The sequence below is a fragment of the Neophocaena asiaeorientalis genome, unplaced genomic scaffold (genome assembly GCF_003031525.2).
Source record: "Neophocaena asiaeorientalis asiaeorientalis breed wild unplaced genomic scaffold, Neophocaena_asiaeorientalis_V1.1 scaffold418, whole genome shotgun sequence".
Lineage (NCBI taxonomy): Eukaryota > Metazoa > Chordata > Mammalia > Artiodactyla > Phocoenidae > Neophocaena > Neophocaena asiaeorientalis.
In genome coordinates, this window is record NW_020175731.1 from 1,938,659 (window position 1) to 1,957,736 (window position 19,078).

Sequence of the window (19,078 nt, forward strand, 5' to 3'; positions counted from 1 at the left end):
TCCATACCTGGTAACTGAAGCACCCACAGCCCCTTTTCTGTCAGCCTCCACGATGATCCTGTTCTTAGACAGCTGCTCTTGGATAAGAATAACTTTTTCTACTCCTTTAACAATGAAGTAGCCCCCTGCCCAAGGGAAACAAGAAAGGTGTCACCAGCTATTCTTCCAACAGTGTGATTTAGTAATGGCAGTGGTCTCCTGATCACTCTTCCATCACCTCACGGTGCTGGCCATCACTCAGTTCGAAGGGGTTTGTCAATACTATTTTACGAATTGGTAATAGTCTCAGCACATGATTTTATACAAATGAACCACAAGATGATAAACTTCTTGAAGACAAGGAACGTATCTTATTGGTCTATGGATCACCAGCAGCTGACATATATGAGAGGTGAATGAAAAAGATGTTAAATAAATTAGTCTTCAGATTTTATAAGCACAGAATTCACTGACAATCTTCAATATAAGCTAAAATTTGCTCTTAGTTTTCTAACAAATCATTGACAATGGCAGATTAAGATTAGGTTTCCAAAATAATATTCGATATTCAATAAAACTCGTAAAACATTATGACATACTTTTGCACATAATTCAGAACAGGATAAAGTGAGACTTAATTTTACCTTCAGGATATAAGCAAAAACAAGGCAATATATTTGACCTATGCAAAATCCTGTTTCTAATAAAGTCACGTTCTTTGTTAACCTCTTTCCAAAACCTTCTGGGATTCTACATCTATGCAAATTTAAAGGAATTAGAGTAGAGCAACTATAAACTAAATCAATGTGAAACATGAATTAAGGAATTAAAAGAACTTTCTGTTAAGTGCTAAACTTGAAACTTAAAAAAAATACTGCCTAGAAATAAGTACAAAAATATAACTTAAAAAATTTTAAACAGAAGACCTTCATTTTTTGCCTCTATATGGCATTTAAAACAGCCTGAAGTGAGCTACTTGTGACTTTTCAGATGAGGTAGACAAGGAACTTCGTGAGATTACTCTTGAATTTTTAAGCATACCAAAAGAAACCACTGAGCAAAGAGACAAAGGAAAGCCTGATAAATCACAGCAATAAGTCAGAACTTGGGGTACTGAAGTTTTAAACTTGAAATAAAAGAGGAAACGTATATCTTTTAAAAATACAGACTAATAGAATAAAGTTGGAACCGAATTTCTCAATGTTTTGCAAAGTTTTACCCAAGTTGACTATAAAGCAGAAAGGCTGGTATCGTTTTTGAGGAAAAGTGGTAAAACAACAGCAAGAGCAAAACAAAAGCGAAAGAAAAAAAAAGAAATAGGAAGGGGGCACAAATCCAAGAAATCACACATACCTGGATCTAAAGGACATTCATTCAGTTTGGCAAATTCTGCGGGTGTTTTTCCTGTAAGAACACAGTTTGAACTACGTAGCATTATGGGCATTCTGTTTAAAATAAAACAAAAGAAAATGTCACATACAGGTTGTCACTGGTACAAAAGCTGAGAAGAATACATACTGGGCACTGCACACATCACCAAGGGGTCTGCATTCCTGTCTGACATGCTAGGAAAGGTGGAGGGATGGTATTACATGAAAGAGCCAAGTGAAATGAAGTATTTCCTCAGGCACACTGCTCTCCTGGTACAGATAACAAAAACTCAAATGTGTGGTTTACTTAAACTTTGCAGACAAGCCTGGGCGAAAGTCACACATGGCAACACTTCATTTGTGGTAAACAAAGTGACTCCCCTTAGGTAGAAACAGCACAATGAATCAAAGTGTAAGGAACAAGAGACTATCAAAACTATCCAGGCAATTTTGAAAAAGAACTAAGCAAAACTTCTAGAAATGAGAAACGTAAGCATTAACTTAAAAATCTAGGAGTAGGCTGAATAGTAGATTTGATGCTGCTGAAGACAGAATTACTGAATGGAAAAAGAGATCTGAAGAAATTATTAAGAATGTATTTTAGAGACAGAGATAAAGATATGAGGGTTTCAGAGTCCTGGAAGGAGAGAGTGAGAAGGCCTCATGTATGTCTAATCAGATTTCTACACAGCAAGAATACGCAGAATGTGTGAGAAGTCCTATTCAAAGAAACAATGATTGTGAACTTCTAAAAAATGTATGAAAGCATAAACTACACAATAACTATTCAGAATAAATAAAAAGAAAGCCACATCATAATCAAGATGCAAAACATAAAAGACAAAGAGAAGATTTAAAACCCAGCCAGAGGTAATGGCAGGTAACCTGCCTTTAAAGGAAGGGAACGATAGTTGGATAGACAGATAACTTCACACATGCAATTAACAGACGACAGGGCAGTGATAAGCCTGTGACTGTCAACCTAGATTTGTGTATTCTGTTAAGTCACCATTCAAAAAGAAGTCGATACAAAGATATTTTCAGACAAAAACAAAGAAGTTACTACTAATGAACCCTCACTAAAAGAATTTCTAGGGAATTCCCTGGCGGTCCAGTGGTTAGGACTCTGCACTTTCACTACCGAGGGTGTGGGTTCAATCCCTGGTCAGGGAACTAAGATCCCACAAGCTGTGCGGTGCAGCCAAAAAAAAAAAAGATTTTCTAAAAGATAATACTACAGGAAGATGAAAAACAAATGTTGAAGAAAGTCTGACATGCAAAAATGTATAGTGAACAAAGAAAATGGTAAATAATGTAAGTAAAAACAAATATTAGCTCTAAGATAATAATTTCTAATATATGTGTTAAAAAAGACAAAACAAGCTAGAACTAAAGTGCATAACAAAAGCATGTATATCAGGAGGGTCGATTTGATCCAAGTTAAAGCTGTCTAAGGTCCATGACCTTTCCATAAGAATAAACATATTATTTTCAAACTTTGTAAAATACGCAATTCAAAATTTCTAAGGTAAGCGTAAGCAACCAGAACTACTGTACATGACTTTCAAATCAGCTGGGAGAGAGCAAGGAAAAAAAAACGTCCATGAACCCTAAAAGCAAAAAGAGAAATAACTGAAATGATAAGTTGGACAGATTAAAAATGCAAAATAAGTTGACAGAAGTATATCCACATATATCTGTAACGTATAATAAATATAAATGAAATACATTCTCAGATAATTTTTTTAAAATCTAGCCATATGCAGCTTATTTCAAAGAAACCTAAAATGTAAGGACATAAAGATAAAAAGAAAAGGATAAAAAAAAAGATATGCCAGAAAAATAACCAAGAGAAAGCAGATGTGGCTATAGTAAGAGCAGACAAAATAAATTTTAAGGCAAAACAATATTACAAGAGATAAAGATAAATGTCTAATATTCAATAACAAAAGGTTCAATTCACCAGGAAGACCTAACAATTCAAAACTTCCATGTACCTAATATCGTAACTTCAAAAAGCAAAAATACACAAAAAACATAAGGAAAAACGGACAAATCCATCATCGTAGTGGGAGATTTTAACACATCTCTCCAAGTACTTATTAAAACCAATCAAAAAATCAGTAAAGACACATAATATCTAAACAACACAATTAACAAGCTTGATCGAAAAGAAAAACATAGACAGTGACACAACAACTGGAGAATACCCCTTGCTTCCAAACACACATGAAACATGTATGAAAAGAAACAGGTCTCCACAAAGTTCCAAAACTTGACGTAAAGCACCAATTTGCAAATTTAAAAACAGTCTTCTAAGTAACTCATAGGTTAAAAAAGAAATCATAATGGGAAGGTAGGGATAGAAATATCCTCATTTTCGGGACTTCCCTGGTGGTCCAGTGGTTAAGACTCCGTACTTCCACTGCAGGGGGTGTGGGTTCAATCCCTTAGTTCCCCCTGGTTGGGGAACTAAGATCCCACAAGCCTCGAGGCATGGCCCCCCCAAAAAAAAAAAAACCCAGAAAAAAAAAGTCCTCATTTTGATATTTAAATAAAGAAAAAAGACAGTGACTAAATATATAAGAATATTTTTTTAAAAATTTTAAAGAATATTAAAATTACCAGAGTAACCAAAAGAAGAGGTAAAAATAAGAAACAAAATTTGGAAGAGGAAGGGAGAAGGAAAGTGAATGATACAGATAAACCAATCCACACCTTCTATATTAGGAGTGAAAAAATAGTTGTCTAAAATTGATGTAGCAAGAAAAAAAGGTATAAGCATAGCATTTAAAGTTATGGATGTTAATAACCAGAAGAAATAACAGAACTGGTTACAAGGTCAGGAATGGGACTAGGGATGAGGAAGGGTAGAGAGGAAGACTCCTGCTTTGTATTAAATGTTCTTATGTACTATTTGATTTGCTACCAAGTATAAATATTATTTGGATTAAACTAAAAACTTTTTAGTTCAAAAAAAACAATTAAATGAGATAATGTTTCCAATGGTAGTACATGGTACATATAAGCAGTCTAATTAACAGAGGTCGTTTTTCGGAATGCAGGACTAACAAATGAAATCACCTATCACAGGACCTGGCACCTGGTAGGTATTCAACAAATACCAGTTACATGCCCATCCTTCCCTGCCCCTCTTTAACCCAGGATCTAAACCCTAAATGTATTTCTGGTTTGCTCCAGTATCTCCTGCCTTTCTTTCACAATACTCAAACTGGATAATCATTTAGCAACAGTCCAAGATTTAACTGGACACAAGTATGGTCCATTTATAAGAAAGAGAGAAGCTCTGATCCTAACACTGATAAACTGTCGTGCTAAGACAAAGATCAACATTTTAACATCCCTACTTCTTTTCCTAAGTGAAGAATGAGGAGAATGTAGCCAAACAAGTGATGTCTTAAGTGTCTTCTACTTACCTGAGGACCCAGCAGAGTGCAGACAATGACAGTTAGCTGGTGCATACTTAATGAACAAATGGATGTTTATTAAACCCTTAGCACTTTTGAAGGGGTGCGGAACACTTGAGCGGTAATTATTTGCACTAAGTTTAAAGTCCAACATCATTATTAAACTCATTATTAAATACTGTGGATTTTGTCCATTTCTACAGGAGAATCAATATATTTCCCTAATTAGGAAAAGCAGGCAGCAAAAATGCTAGCTGATGCTATCTATTATTTCCAAACTTGTTCTGGGCAAATAAATAACTTCTGCCTTAAATACTGTTATAAACACTCATTCTTCCAGGAAAACTCAAAATATGTAAGAATCCACCGAGAAGACCAGCCCAGGAGCGTTCAGTGAAACGCTATCTTACCCAATGCTTCCCTAACAGCCCGGAGTTACAGGAGGAAATGGAAGCAATTTCCCTAGCTTTATAGAAAAGGTTTCACAATTTAAATATAATAACCACAACAACGTGATGGATGCTGCTCCAAGTGCTTTACATGTGCCGACTCGCTGGACCCATAAAATAACCCTGTGAAGTAGGCTCCAACTCCCCCATTTTTCAGATGAGGAAATAGGGCAAGAAGAGCATTAGTACTTGCTCGCGATCACCTCACAGGGCCGCAATGCTGGCAGCGAGGCTCCAGGAGGTGTCAGTCCTCACCTGCCAATGGGTAAGGCGTTGCGAATGATCCTCTGGCTGCCTCGGGTGTATTCAATATCCACTGTGATGGGGGCAGAGTACGTCATGTCCCGCAACCGGCACTGAAAGAGAATCAGACAATCATGGCTCCTCCTCTCTGGAAAAGAAAGGATCCTGGCAGCCTCAAAGAGCTCTTCTCGAGTAGAAGTATGGCCCATGCTGGACTCTGAGCCCTCCATGGAACACAGCTGCCCCCTGTGCTGCCTTAAGGGCACTGGGAATTACAAGCTTACCTTCTCCATGAGGGGATGATGCCAGCCATGGATCTAGACACTGCCACAGCATCCCCACCCCTGCCAGCCCAGAAATGGGACAATAAATCTGGTACTGATTTTCTTCTCACTGATCTGATGCCATCACCAGTCTGCTCCCATATCTTTGAAGCCATTAGATCATCCTTTGCAAACTGGGTCCTGGGAGAGTCATCAATATGGCTGCTTTATTCAAAATAGTTAACAACCAGTATAATGGTAACTAAAGTATGCACACGCACAAACTAAAAGAATTAAACTATATTTCCTTTTATTCTCCAAACAAACTAAACTATATCACAAAATTCCTTTCCAAGGGATATGTCAGAGCATGAATCACTCAACACATCATTCTAACAATTTCTGAGTCACCTGCGGAACTTTAGAAATTGTTGGTGCGCGCTTTACGTTCACGTGGTGATGACTCACTAAGAGAAGCCCTTGCCTGGGCCATGATCAGGAAACCCCATCAAAATCCTCCGATGACATCTCCATTATATTGATGGTCCTCAGGTGCCTTGCAGTCTCAAAAAGAGAACTTCTCGGAACCTCAACCATACAATTCATGATGCTGAATCCTCTCTCTGGCTTTTACTGCACCAAAGACAGATACAAACTTTTTCTAGCCTAACAGTGCCTAGGATTTAAAAATACTACATAGTCCTATTATTGACCAGTATATTACCTTATATTTAATTATATCAAGCCTCCTGCAGGCCTGACCAAAGGTAGGGTGGCATGATGATCAGAGTGTGGACTCTATTTTCTGTGCTCAAATCCTGGCTCTACCAATTAAGTTTTAAATAACCTTTCTGCATCTCAGTCTCCTCATATGTAAAACGGGAATGTGAATAATTTTAATTCCCAAGAGTATGAGTATATATTTTTAGAATGGTGCCTGGTACAGAGTACTATATAAATATTATCTCATTTTTGTTAATAAAACTAATGTAACACCCATGATAGGCAGATACTCATGGGTCTTAACAAACTCATCCCTTCAAATGGAAATGAAATTTGACAGAAGTGGTAAACATGGGGCCCCAAACTACCCCTGGGGCCCCCTCTGTCCCCCTCGAACTCTCTCTTATCAACAGGAATAGGGCTGTGTGGGTAGAGCCTGCAGTACCTGCACCCCCAGTCCTGCTGTGGGTCCCATGACTGCCCATCCACCTGCTCTCCCACGCTCCCCATCTCTCTAAGAGTCAATACCCTCCAAGAAATATTTGCACCCTCTTTCTCTAATTGCAGTAATACCCATGTGTTTTCTTCAACATCAGGAATAATTATTATAATGACAATTGTGGCTTCAGCCTTCTTGAACTACTTCGAATTCTTCGTCTTCTCCCTTCTCTGAACCCAGTAATATACTAGTTTAGAAGGTGACTTGGAGATTGTTAATTGGCTGTTTAGTTCTTGAAAAATTGGAAGTTCTCGCCAAATGGAAAGCGGAGGTGGGGAAAGCCAAATCGGGGTGCACAGTTTCCAATATCCAGTCCTCACTATTCCCTGTTCAGTCCAACGTCACATATTCGCCTTACCTATCGTCTAGGCTGCAAACCCTGGTGTCTCTGTTTCATTTGTTTTGTTATTTTAATCCACAAGAGTATGAACTTGAGCAAAGATATTATATCTTATTTCTTTTGTATCTTCCAATCTTGCAGCACAAAATAAATGTTCAATCAATACTCGGTGATTAATGCCAAAATTACGTATATAAAATATCTGGTTACTTGATCACACTTCCTATTTCACCTTGCTTAGACAACAACCATAGCACTCTAACACCTTACTTGTTCTTTACTAAAGATTCCTGTGCTATGTTCCCCAATTGCTATTTTAGCTTTACATTAATACAAACCAGAAAAATCTACAAAAATCATTTTCCTTCCTGAATCAATGCCCAATTATGGACACTGAGTAGAAGAATTTGAAGAGAAATCTAGAATCCGTTAAAAGCCAATAAACAGGCCTGTTCTAAAAGCCATTGCCTGTAGCTCTTTTAAAACCCTGGCATTTACATTTTCTTCTCCTCTGCCTCTTCTGCTAGACCGTGAGTTCCTTGTCCTCAGTCCCTCTGCAAACGCAAGGCCTGCTGACCCTCAAAATACGCGCTAAGCGAGAAACCCCTGCAGGAACAGCACACTGAACCAGACACCAGTGGTCAGCAAGGAGGGGGGGTGGAGAGACCATGAAAAACCTCAGAAACAGGACATAAAAAAGACACAGTGACCTAACAGTGCAAGTTAACTAGGATTAAATGATAAACCAACTAATACAAACCTGTTTCCTAATACAGTATGGTATTATACAGGTGCTTATTTATTTTGGTTATCTTGTCTCATAAGAGATTTTTCCCCATTTTTAAATCATTTTTTAAGAATATATTTTAAGGGCACTGACTCTTCCAGTTAAACCAAACAAATCCAATTAAATTAAGGTTGATAATTACCTCATGAGGGGACACTGGTCTAGTTACATTGAAGCTTTCTTCAACATCAGGAAGCCCGACATAGATATTAAGATATCTGAAAAGCAAGTTATTCCAGAACCAATTACAGTTCTTCAAAGAACATATAAACAATCAAGCTATTTTCCTCCCGAATACAAGATTGCCCTTTGACAAATGCTTACCTTGCAGAGGATGACAAATTAACAAATTATAATTGGAGATCTTAAAGTCATAGAACACACAGTTTACAAAGGAGAGAAAATGTTATCAAGTTATCTTTAAAAAAAATACTGTAAATCTCTTTACAAAAATATTGAAACTATAGCTCCCTACAAATGATACTTAAGGAAAAAAGCAAATGCAAAAGAGTAGCTATAGTGCGCTACCATTCTCATAAGAAAGGATACGGAGGAAAAAATATATGTGCTCATTTGTGCAAAAGAAAACGGAAGAAGAAAGCAGAAACTAAAGAGACGGGTTACCTACAGGGAGCACTGGGAACAGGGTGGGAAGAACTGGAAGGGGAGGGACAATTTTCTGAATAGACTTTTTTCTATAGGTCTAACTCTTACAACCATAATAATGTCTCACATACCCAAAATGGCATACAAACCTAAAATCACAAACCTTACTGCACTACAAATGAATAATATAACGGCACTGAAAAGGTTAAGAAAGAAAATAACTAACCTGAGTAACTTTAGAAAACAGTATTTTGATTGGATACAGCCAAGACAGAAAAGCAGTATACAAGTGTTAGTAAATTTTATTCTCACAGAGTGATGAATTAACAATTCTGAAACTACTTTATGTATATCCTAGGACTGAATAAGTAAGTAAATATAGCTCTGTCTACTGAGACTTTAGTACCCATATCTTGGGGTCTAAACACTACTCTCCAATAAAGGAGACTAAAGCTCCTTGGAGGAATGATTGATTCCCGGCTGGGACAGGAAAAATACTAGATGAACCACATCTCATGGTACCAGAAAGTAGAGGAGTGCTCGAAAATTCACAGGGGCGTGTTGAAAGGATGCAGCAGTCAACTTGATGAATCTCCCTATGGCCAAATCTGGGACCATTGGAGAAATAAAACAATGACAGTACTGGATTATGATGCATAGAATAAAATAAACATCCATGAGTTCATATTGATATAAATAAAATTACAGATAGAGAGTAAATGAGGGGAAGAAAAAGCTCTTCCTCACAGAATTCTAATATTAATGTAGAAAGAATGAAGGAAATAGAGACTTGCCAATAGGTAAACACCACAGCAATTACTGTTGTAGGTAACTGCTAAAACAATCATCAATGCATGCTAAAGGTAGTGGGTAAAGTGCAATGAGAAATAAGATATTTGCATAGTCTCGAAGGATCACCTTATAAGATAGTGATTAATTACTGAAGGAAAAATTAGTAACTTTACAGTAGAGAAACCTGGAAGATACCATCTTAGTCAAGTGAACAAAGTTAAAATCACCAGCCGTTAAATATACTGACATCTGTACCCCCTGATATGGTACAATGAGAATGACATGAAGCACCGCTTCTGTGGTATTCTGGCCAAAAAGGCATAACCCCATGTAGCCACAAGCAAATACCGCACAAACCCGAATCAAGGACTTTCTACAACTGTCATAGATTGGAGAGGATAAAGGAGACATATGACATCTGAACATAATGCAGGTCCTGGATTGAATCCTGGACCAGAAAAAGGACATCAGTGGGAAAACTAAGATTTGTAGATTAGTCAACAGTATTGTATCAGTGCTAATTTCCTAGTTTTGCTAATTATGCTATGGCTACATAAGATGTTAATATTAGTATAAACTGGGTGAAGTGTAACATGGGAACTCCTTGTCCTCTTTTTATAATTTTCCTCTAAAATTGTTTTTAAAAAAGTTTAAACCTAATAGTTTCAGTAACTTTTCACTCATAACTACCTGTTATCCTTAGCTTACCAATTAAAAATTAAGCATTTGATAAATATCTTCCTATCAAACAGATAAAAGGAGAATTATGTTAAAAGAGTTTTGACAGCAACTACATTCACTATAAAAAAATGTTAGACATAATCAAAATAGCAAATTAAGAGTAGTTGCTTCCTTACTTTAAGTACCACATGGGGTCAGCATCACTCGTAACCTTTTCATTGGCTTTCATTATTTTCTTTATCTGCAGGGGAAAGAGTAACATGAGGAAAGACTCTGGCTTCCAGTTAATTCTTAACCATATCCTTTTCCAAGATCTGATGCTTACCTCTACATTAATGAAATAGTTAAATGAATCTATATGCTGTTTCACAAGGCCTTTCACCTAAACAGATAAAAAGTAAAAAGTAGGTTAGCAACAAAATAGCAGATTACACAATGGATCTCACCTGATCCATAAATTTTCCTCAAAACCAAAATGAGAAAAAAAATCCATGAATTTTACTTAGCAAAGCTTTACATTTATGTGTCCTCACTCCATCTCTCCTCCATCTTACTAGAACACCCTCAAATTTTCCTCCCTGAAAAACAATCTGACCTTTGGAATTCAAGATATGAGTACCTGAATATACCTAATGACTCCCCATGAGCTAACAAATAAGGCAGGATTTTCCCTACATGCTTTGAATTTACAAAAAAGATCCCAGAAACAAATACAGCAGCTCAACAAATACAGTTGAGCATCAACTCTTCAACCCTCAAACAACGTCTATTTTCTTTCTTGTCTTGCTCCTATGTAAGCAGTTTTATGATTTCCACATATCTGTCTTTCATATCACTTTTAGAAGAATGAAAGGAAAAAACAAGGATCTCTATTAAGAAAACCAAAAATAATTGCATTTAAAATCAGAAGCAGAGTGAACATCAGGGACCTAAGATCGACCAGATGGCAGCGACTTCCTTTCATCTCAGAAGTCAGTATGGCTGCACAAAGCGCTATGAAAAACACTGAAACGATAAACACATAGAATCCAGTCTTAGGATTTAAAGGACTGTAATGTTCATCATTTTACACTAATCTTCAAACGCAATTAGTTCAACACTTCTAGAACACTCTCAACAGACAGATAATCACAGGGCCTCTGCTTTAATTTCACCTCCTTATTCAGGATCTCACTGGCTTACAAAGCAGCCATCCTATTATGAAATAGTTCTGATTGTTAGGGGAAAAATTCACCCTTATAATGATCTGCAGTCTGCCGTCCCCCAGTTTCCACCCCTGGGGCTTAACTGTCTTTTCTGGAGAAAATGCCTGCTCTACCACAGTCTGTTGAGTGATCACATCTCTCTTTCACGTTCTCACTTCCAGGCTGAACAGGCACTTCCACTATTTCTCACAGGCATGCCTTCCAGACCCCTCAGCAGCCCATGAACCGCTCCTGAGTGGGCTGTACGTTGTCATCACATGGATGTTAATCCTCCACAGCCTGACCAGTGTACAGTGGGGCTACTACGTACCTCCCTCATTCTGGATATTTTACCACTGCTATGAAAAAACAAGGTCACGTTACAGGCTGATCAACTAAAACTCAAAAGGTTAATTTTTTATGTTCACAAAAGAATGCTATTAAGTCAAGCACACCCCATTTGGTACTTGTGCAAAACTAAGAGGGACTTACATGAGTCCCTCTTCACTGCTGTCACCCCAACCTAACATTCCAAGTCTTGATTCTACCTGCCCACAGCACTGCAGCCTCACAAGCTTCAAGTTCCTGTCTTCAGTTACATATTAAAAATCTTTATATTTTTGTTCTTGGACAAATATATTTCAAGGTGGTCTGAGTAAAAGAGAACCCCAACTTTAAATGAATGAAATAGCTGTAGTCTCACGTCTCTGTTAAGTTCTCTACCTTGTCAACTACAAAGTGGCATTTTCCATTGGCACCTGCCATCTAAGCACTAATATTCTAGTGGACAGTTCAGAAGATTCAAGGTTCAAGTCCCTTCAAGGTTGACATAGTAACTGTCAAGTTTAAAAAAATGCACAACATGAGAGTTGCAAGTTAAGTTTTATTTGGGGCAAAATGAAGATTACAGCCAGGAGACAGCGTCCCAGATAGCTCTGAGAAACTTCTCCAAAGACGCAGGGGGGAAGGTCAGTATATATGTGATTTTGGTGAAGGAGGAGTACATGCAATCAAGCACATATTTTTTGCAGAAGGTTTCTGCTACTCTCGTGAAGGTTACTGCTAGTCACGAGGTGCAGACATCACCATGAAGGATTTTAGTGCTTTTCTAGATACGAGGAGATGCAAGAATTGGGCTCATAAAATTGGCTCCTGAAAATATCTAACTATTGGGCTTCCCTAGTGGCGCAGTGGTTAAGAATCTGCCTGCCAAGACAGAGGACACGGGTTTGAGCCCTGGTCCGGGAAGATCCCACATGCCACGGAAGAACTAAGCCCGTGCGCCACAACTACTGAAGCCCGTGTGCCTAGAGCCCGTGCTCCGCAACAAGAGAAGACACCACAGTGAGAAGCCCATGCACTGCAACAAAGAGTAGCCCCCGCTGACCACAACTAGAGAAAGCCCGTGCACAGCAACGAAGACCCAACGCAGCCAAAAATAAAAATAAATAAAATAAAATTTAAAAAATATATATCTAACTATCTGAAGACCTGTTTTGCCAGTTTTTCCCAGAGCACACAATGCCTCATTTCTGCTCTCCACCCTGAACTCCTTTCAGGGGTGTTGAAAGTCAGCAGCTGTAGCAGCACATGATTTAATCCTTGTAGAGGTAGATGGCAAGTGCCAATGGAAAATGCCAATATGTAGTAGACAACCTCTTCTTGGACCACATACCACCAACTGTCTCCTCTTTTTTAATCATAAATCCTACCCCTTCTCCTCTGCTCATGCATATGTGTGTATGTGTATATATATATATAGTTCCCTTTGAAAAAGAAAAAAGTCATAATTAAAAACAACAACAACAAAAAAACTTCCCTTGACCTTACTATCATTTTATTTCATTTTTGGTTACTTAAAACTTCTTCAAGAGCTTCCTATTGCTGTTAGAAGAAAAGCCAAAATCCTTCACATCAAACTCCTTAACCATAAAATCTGGTCAGAAATCTGGCCCTGACAGCTCCCCAGCTTCATCTCCCAGCACTCTCCCTTCTGCCTATTAACAGAAAACTAAGTTGGACAAAACTCTACTCATTTTTCAAGTCTTCATTCTTTCACTTAGCAAGATGCTTCCAAGATTCATCCATGTTGTAGCATATGTCAGCACTTGATTTCTTTTTATTGCCAAATACTATTCCATTGTATGGATAGACCATATTTTATTTATCCATCCATTAGCTGGTGCTCATGTGAGTTGTTTGCACTTTTTGGCTATTATGAATAATGCTGCTATGAACATCTGTGTACAAGTTTTTGCACGGACATGTTTTCATTTATCTTGAGTAAATACCTTGGAGTAGAATCGCAGGATCAGACAGTAACTATGTTTAACCATTTGATGAACTGCCAGGCTGCTTTCCAAAGCGGCTGCAACATTCTACATTCCCATCAGTAGAGCGTTAGAGCTCCACATCCTCATCAACACTTGCTACTGTCTTTTTTTGACTAGAACCATCCTACTGTGTGTCAAGTGGTCTATCATTGTGGAACCTGCTACTACTCAGCATAAGCTCTTTAAAACTGAAATTCAATAATAATAGGAATCTTATAATTTGTAGTTCCTCTGTCTAGCCACTCACCCATTCCAGCCAAGCAGACTGGACTCTGTTTCCTACAGACCCCGTGGAGGCTCCCCCTGAGCACTTTTATTAAGCCATGCTCCCCGCATCCTACCTTTCAGCTCAGTTAATTCCTTTCCTCTTAAGATGTGGCTTACATCTCACCTCCTTTGGGAGGACCTCTCTGACCACTTGTGGCATCACTCTTGCCAACAGCACTTTGGTTTGTATTATTCATGTGCCATGCTACAATGTATACTACTTCCTATCTCTAAAATTAGATTAGCAATCCCCTAACTAGTATTCTATAGGCAGGGATACTGCCTTATAATTTCTTGTACTTCTAAAACCTAGAAAAGCACACAGTTGTACAAAGTCAAAAAATGTTGGTGAAAAAAATTAATTTTAAAAAAGGCTTATTTCTTCACTCTTCATTGGAAAAACAACTAATTATTATTAAATATTAATTACCTTTAAAAATGCTGGAAGCAGCCGCCATTTTTCCTGTGAATCAGAGCAATAAAAGTATCAGAACTCTGTGCTAGCAATCACAGTATTTTCATGAGAAGTTACTTTAATGTACCCAAAATGACTCACTTCATCACAGTAAGCAAAAGAAAGTAAATGAAAACGAACAATTTTTACACTGCAACCACTTTTATGGAAATCATATATGTGCTGTGTATGTACATGTATCCAAACATGTACACACACAAGTATATATAAACCACAGATTTCTTAAATAGAATATACTTTAATCTCTTCTTGGTGACTCAAGATTCCAGGTACTTTTTATCTTTATTTTATTCTCATGACACTTCCTGAGTAAGCAGGGTTTGCCAGTCTGTGGAAGGGTGAGTACGTTTCAGAGAGGCTGGTGTGGAAGCTAGGTCTCTCAACCCAAAGGGAGTTCTTTCTCCCCCTTATTTTTTCTCAACTAGTGCCTGGTCAGAGCTCAGGCTGCAGAAGGATATCACATGGTGTCCACCTCCTACTTTAAATGGTTGCAAACTGCCACACTTCTTGAGTTCTTGGGCCTGCTCTTCACACCTTCCTGAGGTCGTAAACATCCTACCATGATAAGACTCTTCATGAATGGTATCTAATCTGTTAATGGGAAATCTGACAAATGGTTAGAACTGAGTCTTAAGTAAGAATACACAGTTTCTGAGTAAGGGCTCCAGGATCATGTAAGACTTCCCAAGAACTGTAAACTTTTTTACTTTGAGTAACAGGAGAAGCATTGGAAGGTTTTGAGCAAAAGAGTGACAAGATGATGTGACTCATTTTAACTGGATCACTCTAGCTGCTGGGGTGAGAACAGGCAAGGTTAGAAGGAGGGAGATCATTTAGGAGTTCACTGCAATACTCCAGGCTGATAACAATATGGGTAGTGAGAAACTGTTGGCTAGGAAACTCAATGTGAAGTTAGAGCCAACAGGACTTGACAGTAGATTAGATGGAGACTCTGAGAGAAAGAAGAGTTGAGACGGACACCTTAGAGTTGCCATTTCTGGAGATGAGGAGGACGCTGGATGTCTGGATGCTGTCAGAGCAGCAGGTTTAGGTGTGCAGGGGTCATCAGGAGTTTGGTTGGGGGCATGTGAAGTTTGAGATATCCATTTGTCTATTTGGAGATGCCAAATAGACAACAAATATAGGTCTGGAACTTGGGAAGAGAGTGGCCTGGAGATCTAAATCAGGGAGAGGTCAGCAAATGGAGGGTAGTTAAAGCCATGTAACAGATGAAATCACGTGGAGAAGAGTTCCATGAAGTGAGATCAAAAACACTCCAACGTTTAGAGATGAGGAGCAGAAAGCACATCCAGCAAAGAAGACTGAGGAATGGCCTGAGAGGGAGGCAGACCACCTGGAAAAAGTAAAAACATTTTTTCAAGAAAAAAGGTAGGTGGGGGCAGGGGGTACGTAAGAAATCTCTATACCTTCCTCTCAATTTTGCTGTGAACCTGAAACTACTCTAAAAAAAAGTCAAATCTTAAAAAAAAAAACTTGAGTCTGGCAAAACTCATCTATGATGATCGAAATCAAAAGGTGTGGTAGGGTACAAACTGAAAAGGGAACTTTATAGGATGCTGAAAATGTTCCGTATCTTGTATGGGGTGCTAGTCATTTGGGTATACATAACTGTCAAAACTAATGTAAATGAACACTTAGTACTCATGCATCTTACTGTATGTAAATCTACACAGAAGAATGCGAGAAAAATCAGAGAAGACTATATGAGGAGAGTAGAAAGATCCTGAGGAGATCTGGGTGTAGCGGGGGGGGGGCGGAGAAACAGGTTAGAGAAGTAAGCAGTGGCCAAAATGAGAAAAGGACTCATATAAGTATGGTAAGGACTTTAGATTTTGCCCTGAGAGCAATGGGCAGACTGAAGAATTTTAACCAAGGGAGCAACGTGATCATATCTGCCTGTTTAAACTGATGGCTCTGGCTACAGAGCTCTGAACAGACTGTTGGAATGGGACAAGTCAGGAGCCTAGGAAATAAGAGATGACAGTGGTTCAGACTTGGAGAACAGAAGAAAGGAAGTTTCAGAATTGAGTACATTTTGTAGTTGGGGGCCCTTAAGATGGGACGGTGGATTGGATGCAGAGGGCCAGGAAAAGGAACTGTTATTCCTGAATCAGAAGACTGGAAATGTAGTACTGGTCCCTTCACAGCTGTGCAAATTCAGACAAGACACAGAAATCCTTTAGGCTTATTCCTTCAGCTCTCTGGAGAAGCAGTCCAGTCAGCAGTTAAGGATGAGGGCTCTGGAGTCTGACTGCCAGGGTCCAAAATACAGATCAGCCATTTAACAACCTTCCGAAACTGGGTGAGTTACTTAACCTCTCTGAGCCTTAAAAATCTTCATTGGCAAAATGGGGCAAAAATATTACTTGCTTCAGATGATTAAATAACATAATGCTCGTTAGGCTTGAACAGAGCTGGCACATACGTGCTCAGTAAATGCTGGCTCTTAAATAGCTGTTCAAGAGCTAAAAATTCAGATCAACTATACTCCAATATAAAAAAAAAAAGTTAAAAATCCAGTATTGCCCAATGAAGATCAGAAGTGTATTGCAGGCACACACAGATTGAATCTAACAGGCTGATTGTAATTCCTTTATTTGCCGAATAATTATTAAAGAAACAGATTTACTGATCCTGTCGGCCATTCTCCTCCTTAAACTTGTCAATGGCATCCCAGCCCTCCTTTAGATGCCTAACAAAACCTTTCATAATCAGGATCCTTATCTGTCACCCTCAAATCTCTCCTCTACTTTTCTCCACTCCAGTACTACTGGATTTGTTTTAATTCCTTAAAAACGGATGGTCTTGCCTCCAGGCTTCCAGTGTCCTGTTCCCTCTACCTGAATCTCTCCCTTGACTATTTCTCCACTTCCCATCCCATGCCAACTAAGATTTTGAGGCCCAGAGAAGTTATATGTACCTTTCCAGAAAATAAAATTACGTCAACATCTGAACTTCATTAGGCAGCTCACTGTAGGGCAGTTATCCTTAACTTCTGAGAATCTGATGAAAGCTACGGGGCTACTCCCCCGAAAACACCTAGGCAAAACTTGGAGTAAATTTTCTCGGCGTTTAAAATACTCCTGCAGCCCAAACTTGAGTTCCCGGTGAAAAGAAAAAATTACTAGCCTGGGATTCAGACGATCTGGTTTTCCCACCACAGCCAGCTGTGGGACCTCACCAAAGTGGCCTGAGCTCCCTGGACCTCATTATCCCTTATAAGCCGTCAAAGATGCAATACGTCCCCCCAAGGTGGGCGAGAGTCAGTCCCCCCCTGATAACACACGAACACTGGAATGCGTCCAACCCGAAAGCCGTGCGCGGAGCCGCTGGGTCTGCGCGGCGGCTGACATCTCCCCTCAGCTTGACCCTGCACGCACAGCAGTGGCCGGCTCTGGAGAGGACTCGCGCGGAGCCCCAAGCACGCGCGGAGTCCTGAGCATGCGCGGAAGACGCGGCCCGTCCCCCTCCGCGGCCAGAGTTCTCGGGGCAACGCCTCCCGGGGACGCATGCCAGCCTCTCTTCCGTTCCACGCGTGCCCTGCCCTCACCTCTACAGTCGGGATCGGCGCGGCCAGCTGCTCCGGGGTCAAGTTCCCAAACTCCTCCGCAAGCACGTCCATGCTGTTCACGACAAAGGAAGGAGCAAACAGAACCCTCACGCGCGCCTTCGCTGCGCCAGGCAAACTGCTGTACCCGTGGAGAGCGGTGCGCGGTGGCCTAAATAGTCCCCGCCGCGCAACTTAATTGGAGTCGCGGAAGAAAGGTTCCGCCTGCTCTCGGTCAGAACCTGCGGTTGAACCCGGATGTGGCTGAGGCGGAGCTTGGAAACTGCGCCCCCTGGTGTCGCTCGGAAGTCTCGCCTGGGTAATCTTAAACCCCAGCGGACAGATTTTGGCATTTATCCCACAATCAAGACCAACAACGCGTATTGTCATTTTAAAAATAATTCAAAGTAAACGGTAACTGGATAATTTGCACAACTTGAGCCACCGAGGCATAGAATTCATTTAATTTAAGCCCAAACTACACATTGTATAGTATGGAAAAAACAGGAAATTTACCAAATGCCTAGTAGGAGGAGATTGGTTAAAAAATTAAGGTACATGCGTGTGATGGCCTATTATACAATCATTAAAATGACCACAAAGTGAGGAGGAGTTAACTTACCTAGAGAGAAGAGCATAACAGGTCAGTAATTAAGATAGTGTTATATTCTAAAAGGGCTAGACAGAAGATCCAGGAGTAAATTCCAGCAGAAATTTAGTATGAAAAGATGACATTTTAAAAGAGCAGGGGAAAGATGGCTTATCCAAAAATTGATGTTGGAGCTGCTGATTAGCCATTTAGAAAAAAAATACATCTAAGTAAATACTATACGGATTAAATATTTAAATGTTAACAAAACCTTAGAAGAAAATATAAAGTGAGTAAATCCATAACACTGAGCTGTGGCCACCTTCAAGGATAGCAATATAGTCAGAAATCATAAGGAAAATATTCATAGATTGGATAATATCATTCTAGCCATAGGTTTATGATTCCACGGAAAATTTTAAATTTTCTGAACAGATGGTTAAAAATCACCATGAATGGTTTTCAAGAAATAGAAGTTGGGGCTTCCCTGGTGGCGCAGTGG

At 39.3% G+C, this 19,078-nt stretch overlaps 1 protein-coding gene across 3 annotated transcripts in view; it reads right to left on the reverse strand.

The window, feature by feature from the left end:
* The window catches only part of POLR3B (RNA polymerase III subunit B), a 115,468-nt gene extending 97,220 nt beyond the window's left edge, over positions 1 to 18,248 (reverse strand). For 2 of the 3 annotated variants that reach the window (XM_024732176.1, XM_024732175.1), the window contains exons 1-8: positions 17,991 to 18,248; positions 14,375 to 14,407; positions 10,486 to 10,542; positions 10,337 to 10,401; positions 8,224 to 8,299; positions 5,482 to 5,582; positions 1,333 to 1,424; positions 8 to 125 (exon numbers count right to left, since the gene is read on the reverse strand). In XM_024732176.1, the coding sequence (XP_024587944.1) occupies positions 8 to 125; positions 1,333 to 1,424; positions 5,482 to 5,582; positions 8,224 to 8,299; positions 10,337 to 10,401; positions 10,486 to 10,542; positions 14,375 to 14,407; positions 17,991 to 18,062 (614 nt within the window). In that variant the 5' untranslated portion in view covers positions 18,063 to 18,248. The remainder of the gene's footprint in view (positions 1 to 7; positions 126 to 1,332; positions 1,425 to 5,481; positions 5,583 to 8,223; positions 8,300 to 10,336; positions 10,402 to 10,485; positions 10,543 to 14,374; positions 14,408 to 17,990) is intronic. The other variant, XM_024732177.1, reaches the window with a different exon arrangement.
* Positions 18,249 to 19,078: the final 830 nt, after the last annotated feature.